General features: G+C 42.1%; 1 protein-coding gene across 1 annotated transcript; it reads right to left on the reverse strand.

The window, feature by feature from the left end:
- Positions 1-3,780: 3,780 nt before the first annotated feature.
- Positions 3,781-13,831, reverse strand: QRICH1 (glutamine rich 1). Its single transcript, XM_066616863.1, has 6 exons — positions 13,683-13,831; positions 11,837-11,951; positions 10,839-10,947; positions 7,589-7,740; positions 5,957-6,047; positions 3,781-4,678 (listed from the first exon to the last, which is right to left on the reverse strand). Exons 1-6 carry the CDS (start codon positions 13,761-13,763, stop codon positions 4,486-4,488), a joined length of 741 nt encoding a protein of 246 aa, XP_066472960.1. The 5' UTR covers positions 13,764-13,831; the 3' UTR covers positions 3,781-4,485.
- Between the last annotated feature and the right edge of the window lie 2,934 nt (positions 13,832-16,765).

Consider the following 16,765-nt stretch of genomic DNA (forward strand, 5'->3'; position numbering starts at 1 on the left):
AGTGTACTCAGGACGCAAGCTCTGTAGACCTGAATCTTGGTATATTCCGTCAGCTTCTTGTTAGACCAGACTCTTTGTGAGTCTGGAAAACGTGGTAGCTGCTTTACCGATGCACTTGTTTAGCTCGGTATCGAGAGAAAGAGTGTCGGAGATCGTTGAGCCAAGGTACACAAAGACATGGACAACCTCCAGTTCATGCGCAGAGATTGTAATGCAGGGAGGTGAGTCCACATCCTGAACCATGACCTGTGTTTTCTTCAGGCTGATTGTCAGTCCAAAATCTTGGCAGGCCTTGTTAAAACGATCCATGAGCTGCTGGAGATCTTTGGCAGAGTGGGTAGTGACAGCTGCATCGTCGGCAAAGAGGAAGTCACACAGACATTTCAGCTTATACACATTAAGACATTTCTCTTATACACACAAATATATTTTGGATTTAGATTTTTTTGGCCCAACTCTGGAAGTCAGTTGTAGACAGGGGGGCCTGGTGCGCTGTAGTCCAAGAGTTGGACATCTTAACGACTGAACACCACCAGCAGCTTAGGCAGCAGCAGCTTGTCCATTCAGAAATGGAAGTTAGCAGCCAAGACGGTGCTATAACAATGCCTGTCTAACCCGGGGCTCATTTCATGCGGACAGCTTTATTTATTTTAATTGGAAGTGGCAAGACAAATTTTAAACTTTCAAAGAGCATTTAGCATTTCTACTCAGAAGTAAGTACCATTCTAGTCAACGGGGCTTACTTCTAAATAAGTGTGGATAGGATTGGAGCAAAGAAAAAAAGGCTCAAAAGTATTCAACTTTGCATACCAAGATCTGAAGTGGAAAGACCAAGGACCAAGAACTGCTTGTTTTTGTTGCTTCCATTAGAGTACGAGCCTGTATGCAGGACTTATTCTTGAGAGTAAGCCTCATTTAATTTAATAGAGCCTACTTCGGAGTACACCTGATGCTGCTGCCCAACACCACCTACACTAAAAGCCTGAATCTTTCTACTTGTTTTCCAATGCGAACCTGGAAGTTTACTTCCTGCACATGTGGGTTGACTCTTGCATTTTCTTACCTCCATTGAACAGCAGCACCCTCCACCTGTTCCGTCCAGCCTTACAGCTACTGAGGCTGAGAAGGGTCATGAGGCTGAGAAGGGTCATGACCAGCCAACCTGAAAAGCTCCCTGTTCTTAGGCTTCCTATCTTCTTATGTCCTCAAGGCACAGCTTAGAGTCTTCCTCTTCTCTTCCATGGTCCTAGAGTCCTCCACTTAAAGACCACCACCCAGGCAGACCACTGCATACCACCCCATTTTCACTCACATAGAAGGAGCCCTGTTGGGTCTTTCTATGATCTGCCAGTGCCCTGAGACCACCTTCTGGAGGTGAGTCAGGCAGCAATCCTATCCACACTTACCTGGGAGTAAGCCCCATTGACTATAATGTGACTTACTTCTGAGTAGCCCTGCATAGGACTGGGCTGTCAATCCCTGCAGGCTAGGAGAGCCTCTCCAGAGGAAAAGCTTTTAGAAACACGTTTCTCAACACAGTACCACTTGACATGGTCCACCTATTGGAAGTACCACCGGAAGTGACTAGCAGTGACATAATCACCAGTTCTTTCTGGGTCGGGAGGCCGGTTGCAATGCAACATACACCAGTAAGCAGCTCAGGGGGCTCTTACTGGATGGGACAGCATGGAAAAGCATGGTTTGGAGCCTCCTGGTCTCATTACCAGGTGTCCAGAGGCCCAAGAACCACCAGACACCATCTCAAGTACCACTGGTTGAGAAACACTGCTGTATGTCACACAGGTTGGGACAGAAACCTTGCTTCCAGCTCCTGCAAGCCCTTGGTCTATAACTGTCTTTTCTAACAATATTTCAGCTGTTGGGTGCCTTTGAAAGGCTCAGACTTGTTTTAAAATGGGGCCAGGTGCCAACGTATTTGCTGGGGGATTGGCTTAGGAAGCTACTCCCATCCGGTTTCCTAGGTCCCACCTCTTTATCTGGCAAAACAGCCTACCTGCATAGATGTTGCTTCATATATTGTTTTAAGTTTTACGTTGGTGTTCATGTAGTTATGAATTTGCTTCTTTAACACAAGGCATCTCTAAGACCAGGCAGAGAGAGTGTATGGTTTGGCAGATGATGGTCCCTACATGTATTTCAAAAGGTCAGCAAGACTTTTTAAGATCAGGAGAGCAAAGGGATTTTGTTTTTTAAATTAATCTGCTATAGTTTTTTGCCATCCACATAAGTCCTGGGAACATAACCCTCTGAGACTCAACCTGTACTGGTTTCATTGCTGCTGTTGTGTAAGACACTAAAGCCTTTTCCTGCTGCCTAGTGCAGCACTCTTGCCTAGTCAAGCTGACTCACAAGGTGGTCATAAAAATTTGTTTCATGTGTTGGCTGTTGCCTCTTTCAAGGTCTGGACAGCAAGCATTCTCTATTGTTCTATTTGTAGCTAATCACACAACCAAACAGCTGGCCTAACTGCCCTCTGCTGTAATGTTCCTGTAATTGCTGTTAGCTTACACACACCTTCCCTCCATTTTCTAGGAAAGTTTTTTTTCCCCTGACTGCAGCTATAAAACCACAAAGACTCGTGACAAAGTCCACCTTCCTTCTACACTACCACCCTCTACCAAAAGGTTTAAAAAGTAGCCTATACTGTAATCAATATTTGATTAAGAAAATGATACTAAAAATCAAGCTCTAACCCTTGGTCAAAGCCGATGCAAGACCAGCAAACCTTCTTGCAAAATAGCAACTGGGCAACACCAAGGTCTAACACTAATATCCAGAGATACAAATCTGTTTCCTGACACTCTTGTTGGGCTGTTTCCAGCAAGAAGTAGATTTTGGTGGTTAAAATAGGAGGCAACAGTAAGTGACAATAAGTTTAGCTGCACAACTAAAATTGATTTAACAATGCCAGTACCAGATTAGTGGAAGCCCTAGGCCCTGTTGGACTCCTGCAGTATATTGGGGCTCTGTCCCTCCATGCTTGCTGACAAACAGCTCCTTCTACCCTTCCCACTGATGGGGGGGGGGGGTGTTGATCGGTTGTGGTGGCAGTTCTCTCCCTCTTATCCTTGTGGGATAGGGAGCTGCTATGGAGCCTCACATTCCACACTGATAGGGGTGGAGGATGCAGAGGAACTACCAATTCCTTCAAGAAATTTGCTCAGCAGCTCCTCCACCCACCCTCCCCAGCAGCCAGTGGGCACATGCTCTTAAGACCCTGCAATGATGGCCTTCCAAGGACCACTTTCATTTGTGGAACAGTTAGTCTCTGCTGACTTGTACCACAAGCACAGGGGTGGGACAGGGATCAGTTCAGCAAGGAGGACCCTCTGGTGAGCATGAGTCAACAACCTGACTGACCCCTAACTCTGCCCACAGGTTCCACAGAGATTAAAAATTAGAGATAGCAAATGCTGCCTATGTCTTCCTCTCATAATCATGTTTTCCACTATCCAAGTTTAGCATTATGAGCAATGGATATCAATTGGAGATATAAAACAGGAATGCCACTAAATGATTTAAAGAATCCAATTTAAATCTGGGTTGGCAATCGTTATGCACAATACCAAATCCAGGATAGGATAGGAATGGGCCACAAGAACACATACTTATTTGAATGTCTGCACCAATTCTCAGGCTTTCAGGTGCCTCAATACTTGCCATCTTCACACTCCACTCATTTAAATTCAGCTCTTCTGCAGTAGAAAACATGCCATCTCATTTGTTCCCCCAAATAAAGACACATTGTTCAATAGCATGTTGAAAAGACGTGCTCGTCATTCTTAATAAACAACTAGCGTAAGAATACATAAGAGAAACAGGGTGGTATCTTTATATGATACACAAGTGTATGTTACAAGAACTCCATCAGGCACAGGCGCCTCAAGGTTTTAAGGCCTCAACATCAGGCCAAAAAAAAGTGTGGTAGTTTTGTACTTAACATCTAAAAATGTCACTTTTAAGGTCTTAATAGAAATTGATTTTCTTCTTATAAATCATAATTGCAGTTTGCTTTTCTCTTCAATCCCTCCAGGGCATGTCAATGTCTGAGCACAAGGAACCTGCTTGTAACCTGCTTCTCTTTAGGTCAGGCGGATATCCACCATTCTCCACTCTTCCCAAGTGCATGAACTCCAAGACAAAATAGTGGCCCAGCCAGGCCAAGTCCCTCAATTAGCTTTGTTTCACATCATAAAAAACTCCAAGGTCAACCTACGGCACCTCACAGTTCCCAGAGAAAGATCGCAAGCCCCAGTGTGTTCAGAAGGCTGATGCAGTTGGGTCAGATACACAATGGGGAAGGTCTCTTTTTAAACAGAGGAAGCCTAAAAGGGCTTCATAACTACACCAATTAAAAAAAAAAAACTTAGGCATCTCCTTTAGTGTAAAAGGCTGTACAATTTATCCTTGCTTCATGGCATCCTATCCTACCCCCACCCTTTTTTCTGAGCTGGGAGGAATTTCTTAGTGCATGGTGCCAACGTTTGCAACTGCAATCGCTTCCTGAATCTCTCGTATCACCAAAATTCGAGTGAGCATCTGCTCCATTTGCTCTCGGCTTATTGGCTGGATGGAATACCAGATAGGGCTGTTGGGAGCCACCACTGGTTCAGGAGTTAAATAGAAGGTGTCGTTCCGGCCTTTCACACTCTGGGGGCTGTGAAAGAAAAAAAAGATTAAGTTATTACTTTGAAAACATATCTTTAGAACAGTTATTATTCTTCATAAACAAGGGCTGTTTGTAGTCTGCAGCTCCTTGGGATTCACATGAAAGTGCTGAATATGGTCTGAAATGTGCCACCTCAAGGATTTCAGCTTACAAGGGTTTTCTAAGTTGGATGCCTCTGTGGGAAACTAAGAAATCAGATGGAGCTGACATGTTGAAGTGAGTGGGTGCACTAATTTAGTTTCTGCATACCTATGCCCTTCCCTACTTTTGTCTCTTCTTTATTTCTGTCACTATAGCTTTAGCAGAGAGTATTGCCCAAGAGGTCTTGCTCATTATCTCTTGGGCAGGGTTAACCCATTCAGCTTTCCCAGTGTTTACTCAGACAAACTTGAGTCTTGAAGAAGAGGGGATCATATCACTTACCCCTGTTGCCTAGTGTCTTGGTTTTTTTTTTTTTTCTTTTGCTCTGTATGAGCACCAACTGATGACCAGACTTAGACTGCTAGAATAAGGCTACATGTTTCTTTGGCATCTCTGTAATAAATAGGGAGGAGCTCAGTGGTAGAACTCATGCTTTGCATGAAGAAGGTCCAAGGTTCAATCCCTGGCCGTCTCTGGGAAAGCTCCCTATCTGAAACCCTGGAGAGATGCTGCAAATTTGTATAGACAGTGATAAGCCAGGACCACCAATGGCTTGATGTGGAAGAAGGCAGAGGGCATCATATGTCCACTCCAAATTATGTGTAAGCATGAATTATCAATGCAGATTAATGTATTTTTAAATAGTTTATTCTTAACATCCTGCACTAAAAACCCAGATTTAGCATTGCTAGGAATTCTGAAATTTCTCAACATTTTGAAAATGAAAAGCAAGTCAGATACCCGACTATGGGTCACAATGTGCACATAACAGCTCAACTGCCTGCTTTTTCAGGTAGTTCGATTTTCTTAGGAAAAAAATTGTATGTGGGGGGAGGTGTCATATGAGTAGAAGGTACAGCTCATCAAGTTGAATGCACTTGGGAAAAGAATTGTTTCATTCAAAGAAAGGCCCCTTTGAAAGATAGCATGATACAGCTTTGAGTCAATTAGCTCAGGTAAAAACTTGAGACAACATACAGTTTTCTGTCCTCTTTACACAATCTTCTTTGGAATTAAACTGGACAGCTGGTAATAAAATGCAAATGGGAGACAGAAAGCACCCCCTAATCCCAGAAAGCCACTTAATCTTCCGGTGACTCTGGATGACACAGCAGGAATACTCACCATTTGAAGAGGTAGAAGTCATAGAGCTTTATAGGACACCTCAAGGGGTTCTCAGGGTTCTCTGTCTGCTCAGCATACATGTCATCTGTAACTGCAAGTCAACCCCAAGAAACAGGTCAGAGACTCTGCAGAAGAGGCTAACTGAAGTACAACAGAAGCAAAAATCAAAACTGAAAAGATTTGGAGTACACAACATATCAATGGTTTTCTTTCTGAAAATGAAATGTTTGCCCTGGGGCAAACAGGGCTTCCTTTGCCCATGCGTGTCCGCATGCTTTTAAACACATCCAACCACAAAATACAGGTCCAGCCTTGTAATACATGGATTTTTTATACACGGATTTGACTCAACACGAATTGCCACTGCAAATGAGAAGGAATGTGCTGACCCCTGGAGAAGGGGAAAAATGCATCCCTTTAAAATCATTTTTAAAAACTGAACAGTCCTTTCAATAGCCTCGTTAATGAGGGGGGGAGCTGGCTGACAATCCCATCAATCCTCTCTCCAGGCGACCCCTCCCTTCCCCCTGAGCATGTGAAAGAAAGGTGATCACTTTGCATTGGTGAAGGGACTGAGTGAAGAGCCTTTCTAAGCAATTGGAGGACACAGACTGATTGATGGATTGTCTTCTTAATGACTCTTATGTTACATCACAAAGGTCAGCAAGGCTGTTTTTTAATCACCAGAGCAAAGAAACTATTTTTTAAATTGATTTGCTATAGTGCATTTTTTGCCATCCACATGAGTGTTTGGAATGGAACCCACGCAAATAATGAGGCTCAACCTGTATTCTTATCATCCATCCAGTTCTTGATGAGTCTACTTAATAAAAATCCAAAACCACCAGGGGTAGTTTGAAGTCAAAACTTCATCTTCTTTGTCCACATCCTAACAAGTGTCAGTTGCGTAAAGAAAAAGCAAATATGGTTTCACAATAGGAATTCTGAACTGAAGTTATTTCTAGCACAACTGTGTCCTTCAGAGCACACAAACATAAAGTATGCAATACCCAAAATCACAGCTGTGCATGCAGAAGACCTCAGAGGCATCACATACATAATGCTTTTATGTAGCTACTGGTACATTTAATTTATATCCAATTTGTCTATCACAGGTAAGCAGCTTTAATGTATCGAATTAAAACCAGTAACATACACATTTGAGCTCATCTCAAATACCAGGAATAGAACAGCAAAAAAAACCTCTCAATATTATGTGTGTCCGCTAAAAATAAAGGGCAACAATATCACCAAACACACTGCATGCCTCAGTAGATCAGGCTAGCTAGAATCTGCAACAGGATTTCACCTACAAATCAAAACATTTGAGGAGATTCATATGGGAGAAATCCCAATGTGAAGTGAGCCAAAGCCAGAGTTTCAACACCACTTAAAATGTTATCAGCTTCACATATGGCAGGACACATGCTCAATCTGTTTAGTGAGGGCCTGTTCTCAATTGGATTCAAGGATAAGACCTGTGCACACTCTCCCAAGCCTACTTACTGCGCTGCAGATTTATTATGAAGACTTCTTTATCCTCTTATGCTTATCCTGAAAGTTCGGAACCTTAACACAACAGCAGTGCAAACAAACTGACTTTGCAAGCAAGGCATGATTATTTCCATCTACCTTTCTGGCCTGCCTGGTGTATCCCAAGTGCCTTCAGATACCGGATACTAGTACTCTTGTCCTTAGGATTGGAAGGGTTCTTCTTGGTCTGCCTCAGAACTTTTGAAAATGCCAGTTTCATATGTTGGTCTACTGTTTTCAACAGAAAGTACCTGAGCAGCAAGTAGGAAAAAAACAGATTCATTAGAGAGGCACATTTTTTTTTTGCTTCTGACTTAGCATTGCTTTGTTTCTATGGGAAAAGAATTACACTGGGATTGTGCCATTTACAACTAGACCCTAAGAAAAATTGCATTTGCAGTAGAAATCAAAATTTGTCAATACACACTGTATGCCATCACATGTTCTGTAAACACAAACAGGTGCGTATGTCCACACGGAGTACTCAAATTTGTCATAAGATACATTTACAGTGCAGTCCTAATAGGGTCTAATCCAAAATTAGTCCTATTGATTTCAGTGGAACTTACTCTCAGATAAGTGTGTACAGAATTCAGTAAGGTCTAAAAATCAGAGCTACTCCTTTCATTTTACTTATATGACTCTGGACTAATCATTCACATTACTTGAGTGTGAAAGGATGATAGGAGTCCTTTCAAATACTTTTCTAGCATGATGATGCAACTAGGATGTAGACACTAACTGAAGTGGAGAAACTGAAGTTAGTAGGGGCAAACTAATGAAACTAAGCCAGGGTATAAAGTTATCCCACTGGGAAATTATGTACCCCAGACACTTTGCTCATAGAAAAGAAATGGTTAATGACAATTCAGTTTCATTTCTATCATGCACCAGGCGAGCAGTTATAATGTTTGAAAAGCACAAAATGCTAGAACCTCCAACAAGTTTTCACAAGCAGTGTGCTCCTAGGATAGAAAATTACCCTTAAAAATGAAAACTGGTTAAATCTTAAGGGTCTCTTGGATCACTGAGTGTCATCAAGTTTCAAAATCCAATGGCTCTCAGGTCACCTTGACTGACAGGATGCATACTTTATAGAGCTAGTTACACAGGCAAATACAACTTGGATACAAAATACAGTGGTACCTCGCATAATGAATGCCCCACGCAGCGAAAAACTGGCAGAACGAAAGCGTTTTGCAAAGTTTGGTAACTCGCACAACGAATTTTTATGACCCCTGCTTCGCAAGACGAATTTTTGTTTTGTTTTGGTTTGACTTAAGGGGCGCATCTTCATGCCAGTTTATGATCCCTTTCACCCTAGTAAGGGGCGGATCTTCATGTCAGTTTATGATCCCATCCACCCTAGTAAGGGGAGGATCTTTATGTAAGTCCCATTGTGCTTGCTCCCAGGAAAGTTTGCACAGGATTACAGCCTTCAAACTCCCCACTCAGCATCCCCCCATCGCTCATTCACCCTCTCACTGCCCCATTTCCTTCACGTTTCCCCCCATGATCACAGCAAAAGCAAGCAATTGAGTGCAGCTGCTTTGTCCTCCTCAGCTTAGAGCACAATCCTGTGTGTGTGTCCCACTGTGCTTACTCCCAGGAAAGTTTGCACAGGATTAGCCTTCAAGCTCCCCACTCAGCATCCCCCCCTTTTTGAAATCCTCTGTACAGTATGTATGCCTTTAAAGAGCACTTAATAAACACTTTGTAAACCAAATTTGACTTTGTTCTGACTTTTCTTGCCCATAAGAACGCATTAATTAAATTTCAATGCATTCCTATGGGAAAACGTGCTTCGCAAAACGAAAAACTCGCATAACAAAAGGACTCGCGGAACGGATTAATTTTGTTATGCGAGGCACCACTGTAGTTTATTTAGAAATGTGTTCTCAAAGGCAGTCCAAGTGCTGTAGTGTGACTAGAGAAGGTAATCAGAAAATTCTTGGAGGAAGTGTCTATCAATGGCTATTAACCACAATAGCTAAACAGAACCTCCACATTCTAAGACAGTGGTTCTCAAACTTTGAGCACAAGGACCTGCTTTTTAGAATAATAATCTGTCAGACCCCTGGAAAGTGATGCCATAGGAGGAAGTGATGTCATCAAGCAGGATTTTTTTAAAGCGATCCTAGGCTGCAATTCTGCTCACACTTATCCAGGAGTAAATCCCATTTGTTATCATTGTTAAAAGCATATACATAGTAGCCTGTTAAAAGTACAGATGTGGAACATTCCCCCAAATGCAGTCACATACCATGGTAGCACCAAGTCTATTAAAAATAAAATACAGAAATTAAAGGGGACCCACCCGAAATGGGCTCATGGCCCACCTGGTGGGTTCCAACCCATAGTTTTGAGAAACACTGTTCTAAGGTATTATACCAGTAACTACCAGATGTCACACGGAATTGGAAAGAAAAGATGGTATCTCTATTATGCCCTACATGATCTTCCAGAGCAGCAATTTTCAACCTTTTTTTAATCTCACAGCACACTGACAAGGTGATAAAATTTTCAAGGCACACCATCAGTTTTTGACAATTGACAATGAACACTGCACTTGCTGGTGGGGGACTCACATCTCACAATGGCCCCACTGATAAATGACCCTTCCCCAAACTCCCACAGCACACATGCGGACCATTTGCAGCGCAACAATGTGTCATGGCACAGTGGTTGAAAACAGCTGTTCCAGAGGCATGGAGCTGGCCAATTTTGGAAACAGAATGCTACCCCCTGCTAACTGGGCAAAAAGGCACCTTTTGAAGTGGTGCCCTCTTAAGTTTAAAAGGGGGAGAGCAACTGTCCCTCTTCACCCCAGCAAGGCATCTCTTCCAGTGGCTGTTGCTGGTGTGTCTTCTGCATTTTTTTAAAGACTGTGAGCCCTTTGGGGACAGAGAAGAATATACTGATTTTACTAGGGGGACCGCTTCATGAACTGCTTTTGTTGAGAAGTGGTATACAAGTATTCTTAATAATAATAATAATAGACTCAATAATTTGCATTTCTGTCACACTTTAAAGCACTTCAAGTGTTTCATAGGTACATCATAGTGTAAGACAGGTAGTATTAGGCCCATACTGCAGACTGAGGGCCCAAGATGAGGCACTCTTGCCTGCCACTTTTCATGTGCTTGCCAAGCAGCAAGCTTTGAACTGTGAACTTGCTAATTAGCAGCACAGCTACCTTATACTAGCTCTAGCATTTTGAGCAAATCCATCTGTATTCATAGTTTGCGTTATGCATACTAATTCAGAATTCATTAAGGAAGAGAATTTCATTTATTTTTAAGATTCATCTCAAAGTTTCAGTGAGGAAAACTTTTCTATCAGTACATACTTTGTGTTAAAAAACATGAGCGTAGTCAGTAAGGTGGCAGGGGAGTGAGCTCCCAGTTGTTTGCATTCCCACAACATCTCTTCTGTCACATGGCTGGGAAGAACATAGCCTGTGAAGACCAAGAACAGAGTATAAATAAGAGAAAAAAACCCAAACAGAATTTGCACCTGCCCCCGGATTTCCTGCAAGAGGGGAAACAGTCTGAATAGTTTCCTAGCTTTACAGGAGTTGGATCAGTAACAAGATTATCAGGAAGTACTTCCCATGACTCAAGGGCATACATTTCAGTTTATGACAGTTAAGTCTAGCCAACTGTTTAATGCTTCTATTAAGTTCTTTGTATTTATGTAAGCTCTATTTTTAAAAGCTAAAAAATGCTGCATATTGCCTCAATACAACAGTAACAGAATTATCCCCATATTACAGATTAAGGGAAAGGAGATCGAGCCAGTAGTTTACTTAATCTATAGAGCTTTAAAAGTTCTAGGACCAGAATCTGCTGGAGAATGCCATTTCTTCCCAAGTTAAGATCAGCTGATGAAGCCCTGCTTCAAGTTCCACCCTCAGAAGAAGCAGGGCATTCTCAGTTCCAGAGCTCTGGACACTGTCTTCCATGCGCTTTACCTGGTTCTGAAATGCCATGTAAGAGGGAGCCAAGTGAAGAAGTATTCTATTGTGTTAAGTGCACTCATCATGCAGCTCCATCCACAATGAATACTATAAGCTTTTAAAAAAAGCACCACAGGCGATATGACAGAAAGGAGCAAAATGGTGAGGCTCAGCTGTTGCTTTTCATACTACTGACGCTTCACAGACAATCAGGGGTAAATCTGAGGCTTGCAGGTTTGCTACATAAAAAAGTAGTTGCATTTACAATAAGTTACCCCTAGGTCAATTACAAAACACTCCTTCACAAATGTATCGTGAGAATTTTTAGCTGAGGCTATTGTGAACCAGTGGGCGCACCAATGTGGTCTGTCAGCTACAGAATCTCTTACCAAGAGGAGTGAGCCGAGGCTGCACATCCTTGAGCACTTCATGTAACCACTCAGTGAATCGGATGTAATACAGATCAGAGAAAATGTCATCGACTCGTCCGTTTTCAAAGAGATACTAGAAATAAACCACACAACATTTAACAGGTGAGGCAACCTCCTGAAGACAATTTCACCCTGTGCAATCATTCTTCAGAATGAAAATCAAGAAGACAATCAGGTTTAGAGAGGCTATTGTATGAAGGCATTTGAAATAGAAGAACCACAAAACTGCAAACTCCCAGATAAGGATAATTAAAAAGAACCTCAATGACAAGAATATCTACTAGTCTGGACCTCCTTTTCTCAAAGGATATGAAAATGCTAAAGTTTAATTCTCTCTCAAGAGTTCAGTGAAAACTGACTGTCACAACGGAACTGCCAATATAAGTCCCCTCTCCCGCTGCATCAAATAAGAGGCTCTGACTCACTTTTTGTCAGACTATGAGAACACAAAATTCCAGCTTTACAGTGTTACTCACCAAAACGTTCTACAAGAGTCCTGTGGTGTGCTAACACACATTATGTATTGGCTATTAAGAGATAGAAGTTTGGATAGATGGAACTACTATTTACACAGCATTTTAAGTGACAGGGATTATTTCTAGAATGTTATTTATTAATAGCAGCTCATTTCTAAATCAAGGAGATTGATTTAGATTGCCTGAATTTAAATCAAAGTTTTACATTTATTATTTAGATACATTCTAAATAAAAGAAGTGTACAAACAGGTCATTATAACCATAAACACATATTGATTTAAAACGAAAGAGTTTATACAACCCCAGGGATCCACTATAACTGTTATAACTGCCCTGACCATACCCAGCCTCACAAAAAAGAGAACCAGAAGCAAGGGTTGGAGGTACTTACTTAGGAGATCAGTGTTCACAGGATAGAAGTAAATACCCCATGCTCTTTTACTGGGTAGAATCAAACAGTCCTAATACTGACATGCATGCAGATTATGTAGTTACTACACAGTAAATAAGAATAAAAGCTCACTTGGATGTTCACCTTGCCAACTGGCAGTTCCCCCCATATCAAGCCATAATACAAAGATGAAGAATTACTGTGTGGCATGGTGACCAATGAAGTTGTTATCCCTAAAGTTCTCTTTACAAAAGAGAAGATGGCCATTCATAAGATGGTTAATTCAGTTTCAAAGATTATATGCTTGCATTAAGTTCATATTTCAATTCAAGTCCATTTTTTAAAAAAATTATAGCCATAATGCAATATCCAATTCCTACATATGTATCAGAGTATATTTAGTAAGATGCCACTCTAAAGCATCAAACCATTCTCATAAAAGAAAGCTAAATAGTTCAACACCACTGAAACTATTTCCCTCTCATTCATGACTTACAACAGGGGTGTCAAACGTAAGGCCTGTGGGCTGAATGCAGTTCCCAGAGGCAATTTATCCAGTCCCTGATATAACTGGGCAATCGTATCTTGAAAATATGAACAAGGTTCGCACATCTTCTATTATTTGCAGCTTCTATATGAGAAAAAAAGTGCTTATTTCTGGCTATCATCTGCTTAATAATGTCATTTCCTGCTTAAGCCATTTCTACCCAACATTGCATAGATACGCAACAGGGATAAAATGTGTACACCTGTGGGCTGGGCAGAAATAGGTTTAATGATGTTACTGCCAGCCTTCAACAGGCACCATGAATGTTAACTTTGGTCTCTGTATGAAATGAGTTTAATACCCCTGACATACAAGAATACTCCTAAACACAACATATGACCAGTCCTACATCTTGCAGGCTTGCAGCATGAGCCAATCTAACACCATACCTTTTGAATGCACAGGAAGATATAGTACAGAACATCTGGATCGTAAGGCTCGCCTTCGCTGTTGCGAGCTTCACGAGTCATTAAGCACAGTCCATAATTCAACTCTGCTACAGCTGAGGATATGAGATCTTCCTGGAATCTCAACAACTGGCGTCCTACAAACCACAGAACAAAAGGTTAAGAATCTGCATTTTTCAACAGGTCTATTTTTCTTGATCATTCTTTCCTTCACTAGCTTTCTAACAGGTCCTTATTAACTATTTTCATCAGCTACTTCCAAACAGGATTCCCTTCCCCTCTCCAGCAAGTCCTAAAATATCTCCATGTTTGCCTGTAAACAATGGACTATAAAAGCACAGTTGTCTGCTCATGGTATACCAGCAAGACCCAAGTAGCAGATTATCCCTCACCACTGGCTGCAAGAGGACTATGGGCAGGATACTAAATGACATTTGTACCTTTTAAAAACAGTAATATGTTTACTGGAAGGAAGGAAAGAAGAAATTCCCTGAAGCTAGAACACCAGGAATGCAAGCAAGTTTTGCACAGGAGTAAATTAATATAATTTTTAAAAATTGGGTTATACATTTTTATTTGAAAATGTAAATCTAATATAATGGAAACTTATCTTGCTTAATAGGAATAATGGAAAACACAATAGAACTAAACAGTTCCCCTCAAGTACTGCAGCTAAGTAAGGCAGCTAAGAACAAAGTCACCAGGAAGAACAGAAGTTCTTACAGCAAAAGCTGCCAAGACGAGAGGTTAGCCCCTTTCATTCAAAGGAGTCTCAGCCCCTCTGTACATATGTGTAAGAAAATTGAAGGCACTCATCTTGGGACCCTGAAATTAGGTTGCTATGAACTCAAAGAAGGTTAGAAGGATGTTGAAAGGGAAGGTAAAAAGAGTCCAATCTCTCCAGAGTGCATGGAGGCTGCTTAAAACAGTAATAGAGGCCCAGCGGAAGTGTATACCGCAAAGGAAGAAGGGCTCGACTAAGTGCAGGAGGGTCCCTGCCTGGCTAATGAGCCACGTTAGAGAGGCCATAAAGGGCAAGGAAGCTTCCTTCCGTAAATGGAAGCCTTGCCCTAATGAGGAGAACAACAAGGAACAAACTGTGGCAAAAGAAATGTAAGAAGGTGATATGGAAGGCCAAGAGAGACTATGAGGAACACATAGCCAGCAACATTAAGGGGAATAATAAAAGTTTCTTCAAATGTGTTAGAAGCAGAAAACCCACCAGAGAAGCGGCTGGCCCTCTGAATGGTGAGGGAGGGAAAGGGGAGATAAAAGGAGACTTAGAGTTGGCAGAGAAATTAAATGAGTTCTTTGCATCTGTCTTTACAGCAGAAGACCTCGGGTAGATACCGCTGCCTGAACGGCCCATCCTGACCAAGGAATTAAGTCAGATAGAGGTTGAAAGAGAAGATGGTTCAGACCTCATTGATAAATTAAAGATCAATAAGTCACCGGGCCCTGATGGCCATCCACCCAAGAGTTATTAAGGAACTGAAGAATGAAGTTGCTGATCTCTTGACTAAAATATGCAACTTGTCCCTCAAAACAGCCACGGTGCCAGAAGATTGGAGGATAGCAAATGTCACACCGATCTTTAAAAAGGGAAGGAGAGGGGACCTGGGAAACTATAGGCCGGTCAGCCTAACATCTATACCTAACATCTATATCTAAGATGGTGGAATGCCTCATCAAAGATAGGATCTCAAAACACATAGACGAACAAGCCTTGCTGAGAGAGAATCAGCATGGCTTCTGTAAGGGTATGTTTTGCCTCACAAACCTTATAGAATTCTTTGAAAAGGTCAACAGGCATGTGGATGTGGGAGAACCCGTGGACATTATATATCTGGACTTTCAGAAGGCGTTAGACATGGTCTCTCACCAAAGGCTACTGAAAAAACTCCAGTCAGGGAATGAGAGGGCATGTCGTCTCATGGATTGAGAACTGGTTGAAGACCAGGAAACGGAGAGTGGGTGTCAATGGGCAATTTTCACAATGGAGAGAGGTGAAAAGCGGTGTGCCCCAAGGATCTGTCCTGGGACCGGTGCTTTTCAACCTCTTCATAAATGACCTGGAGACAGGGGTGAGCAGTGAGGTGGCTAAGTTTGCAGACAACACCAAACGTTTCCGAGTGGTGAAGACCAGAAGTGATTGTGAGGAGCTCCAGAAGGATCTCTCCAAAACTGGCAGAATGGGCAACAAAATGGCAGATGCGCTTCAATGTAAGGAAGTGTAAAGTCATGCACACTGAGGCAAAAAATCAAAGCTTCACATATAGGCTAATGGGTTCTGAGCTGTCTGTGACAGATCAGGAGAGAGATCTTGGGGTGGTGGTGGACAGGTCGATGAAAGTGTTGACCCAATGTGCGGCAGCAGTAAAGAAGGCCAATTCTATGCTTGGGATCATTAGAAAAGGTATTGAGAACAAAACAACTAATATTATAATGCTGTTGTACAAATCTATGGTAAGGCCACACCTAGAGTATTGTGTCCAGTTCTGGTCGCTGCATCTCAAAAAGGACATAGTGGAAATGGAAAAGGTGTAAAAGAAGGCGACTAAGATGATTACTGGGCTGGGGCACCTTCTTTATGAGGAAAGGCTATGACATTTGGGCCTCTTCAGCCTAGAAAAGAGATGCCTGAGGGGGGAATAATTGAGACATACAAAATTATGCATGGGAAGGATAAAGTGGATAGAGAGATGCTCTTTACCCTCTCACATAACACCAGAACCAGGTGCATCCACTAAAATTCAGTGTTGGGAGAGTTAGGACAGACAAAAGAAAATATTTCTTTACTCAGCATGTGGTTGGTCTGTGGAACTCCTTACCACAGGATGTGGTGATGGCGTCTGTTCTGGACGCCTTTAAAAGGGGATTGGGCAAGTTTCTGGAGGAAAAATCCATTACGGGTTACAAGCCATGATGTGTATTGTGCAACCTCCTGATTTTAGAAATGTGCTAAGTCAGAATGCCAGATGCAAGGAAGGGCACCAGGATGCAGGTCTCTTGTTATCTGGTGTGCTCCCTGGGGCATTTGGTGGGCTGCTGTGAGATACAGGAAG

This window comes from Tiliqua scincoides, chromosome 2 (assembly GCF_035046505.1).
Source record: "Tiliqua scincoides isolate rTilSci1 chromosome 2, rTilSci1.hap2, whole genome shotgun sequence".
In the NCBI taxonomy this organism is placed as follows: domain Eukaryota; kingdom Metazoa; phylum Chordata; class Lepidosauria; order Squamata; family Scincidae; genus Tiliqua; species Tiliqua scincoides.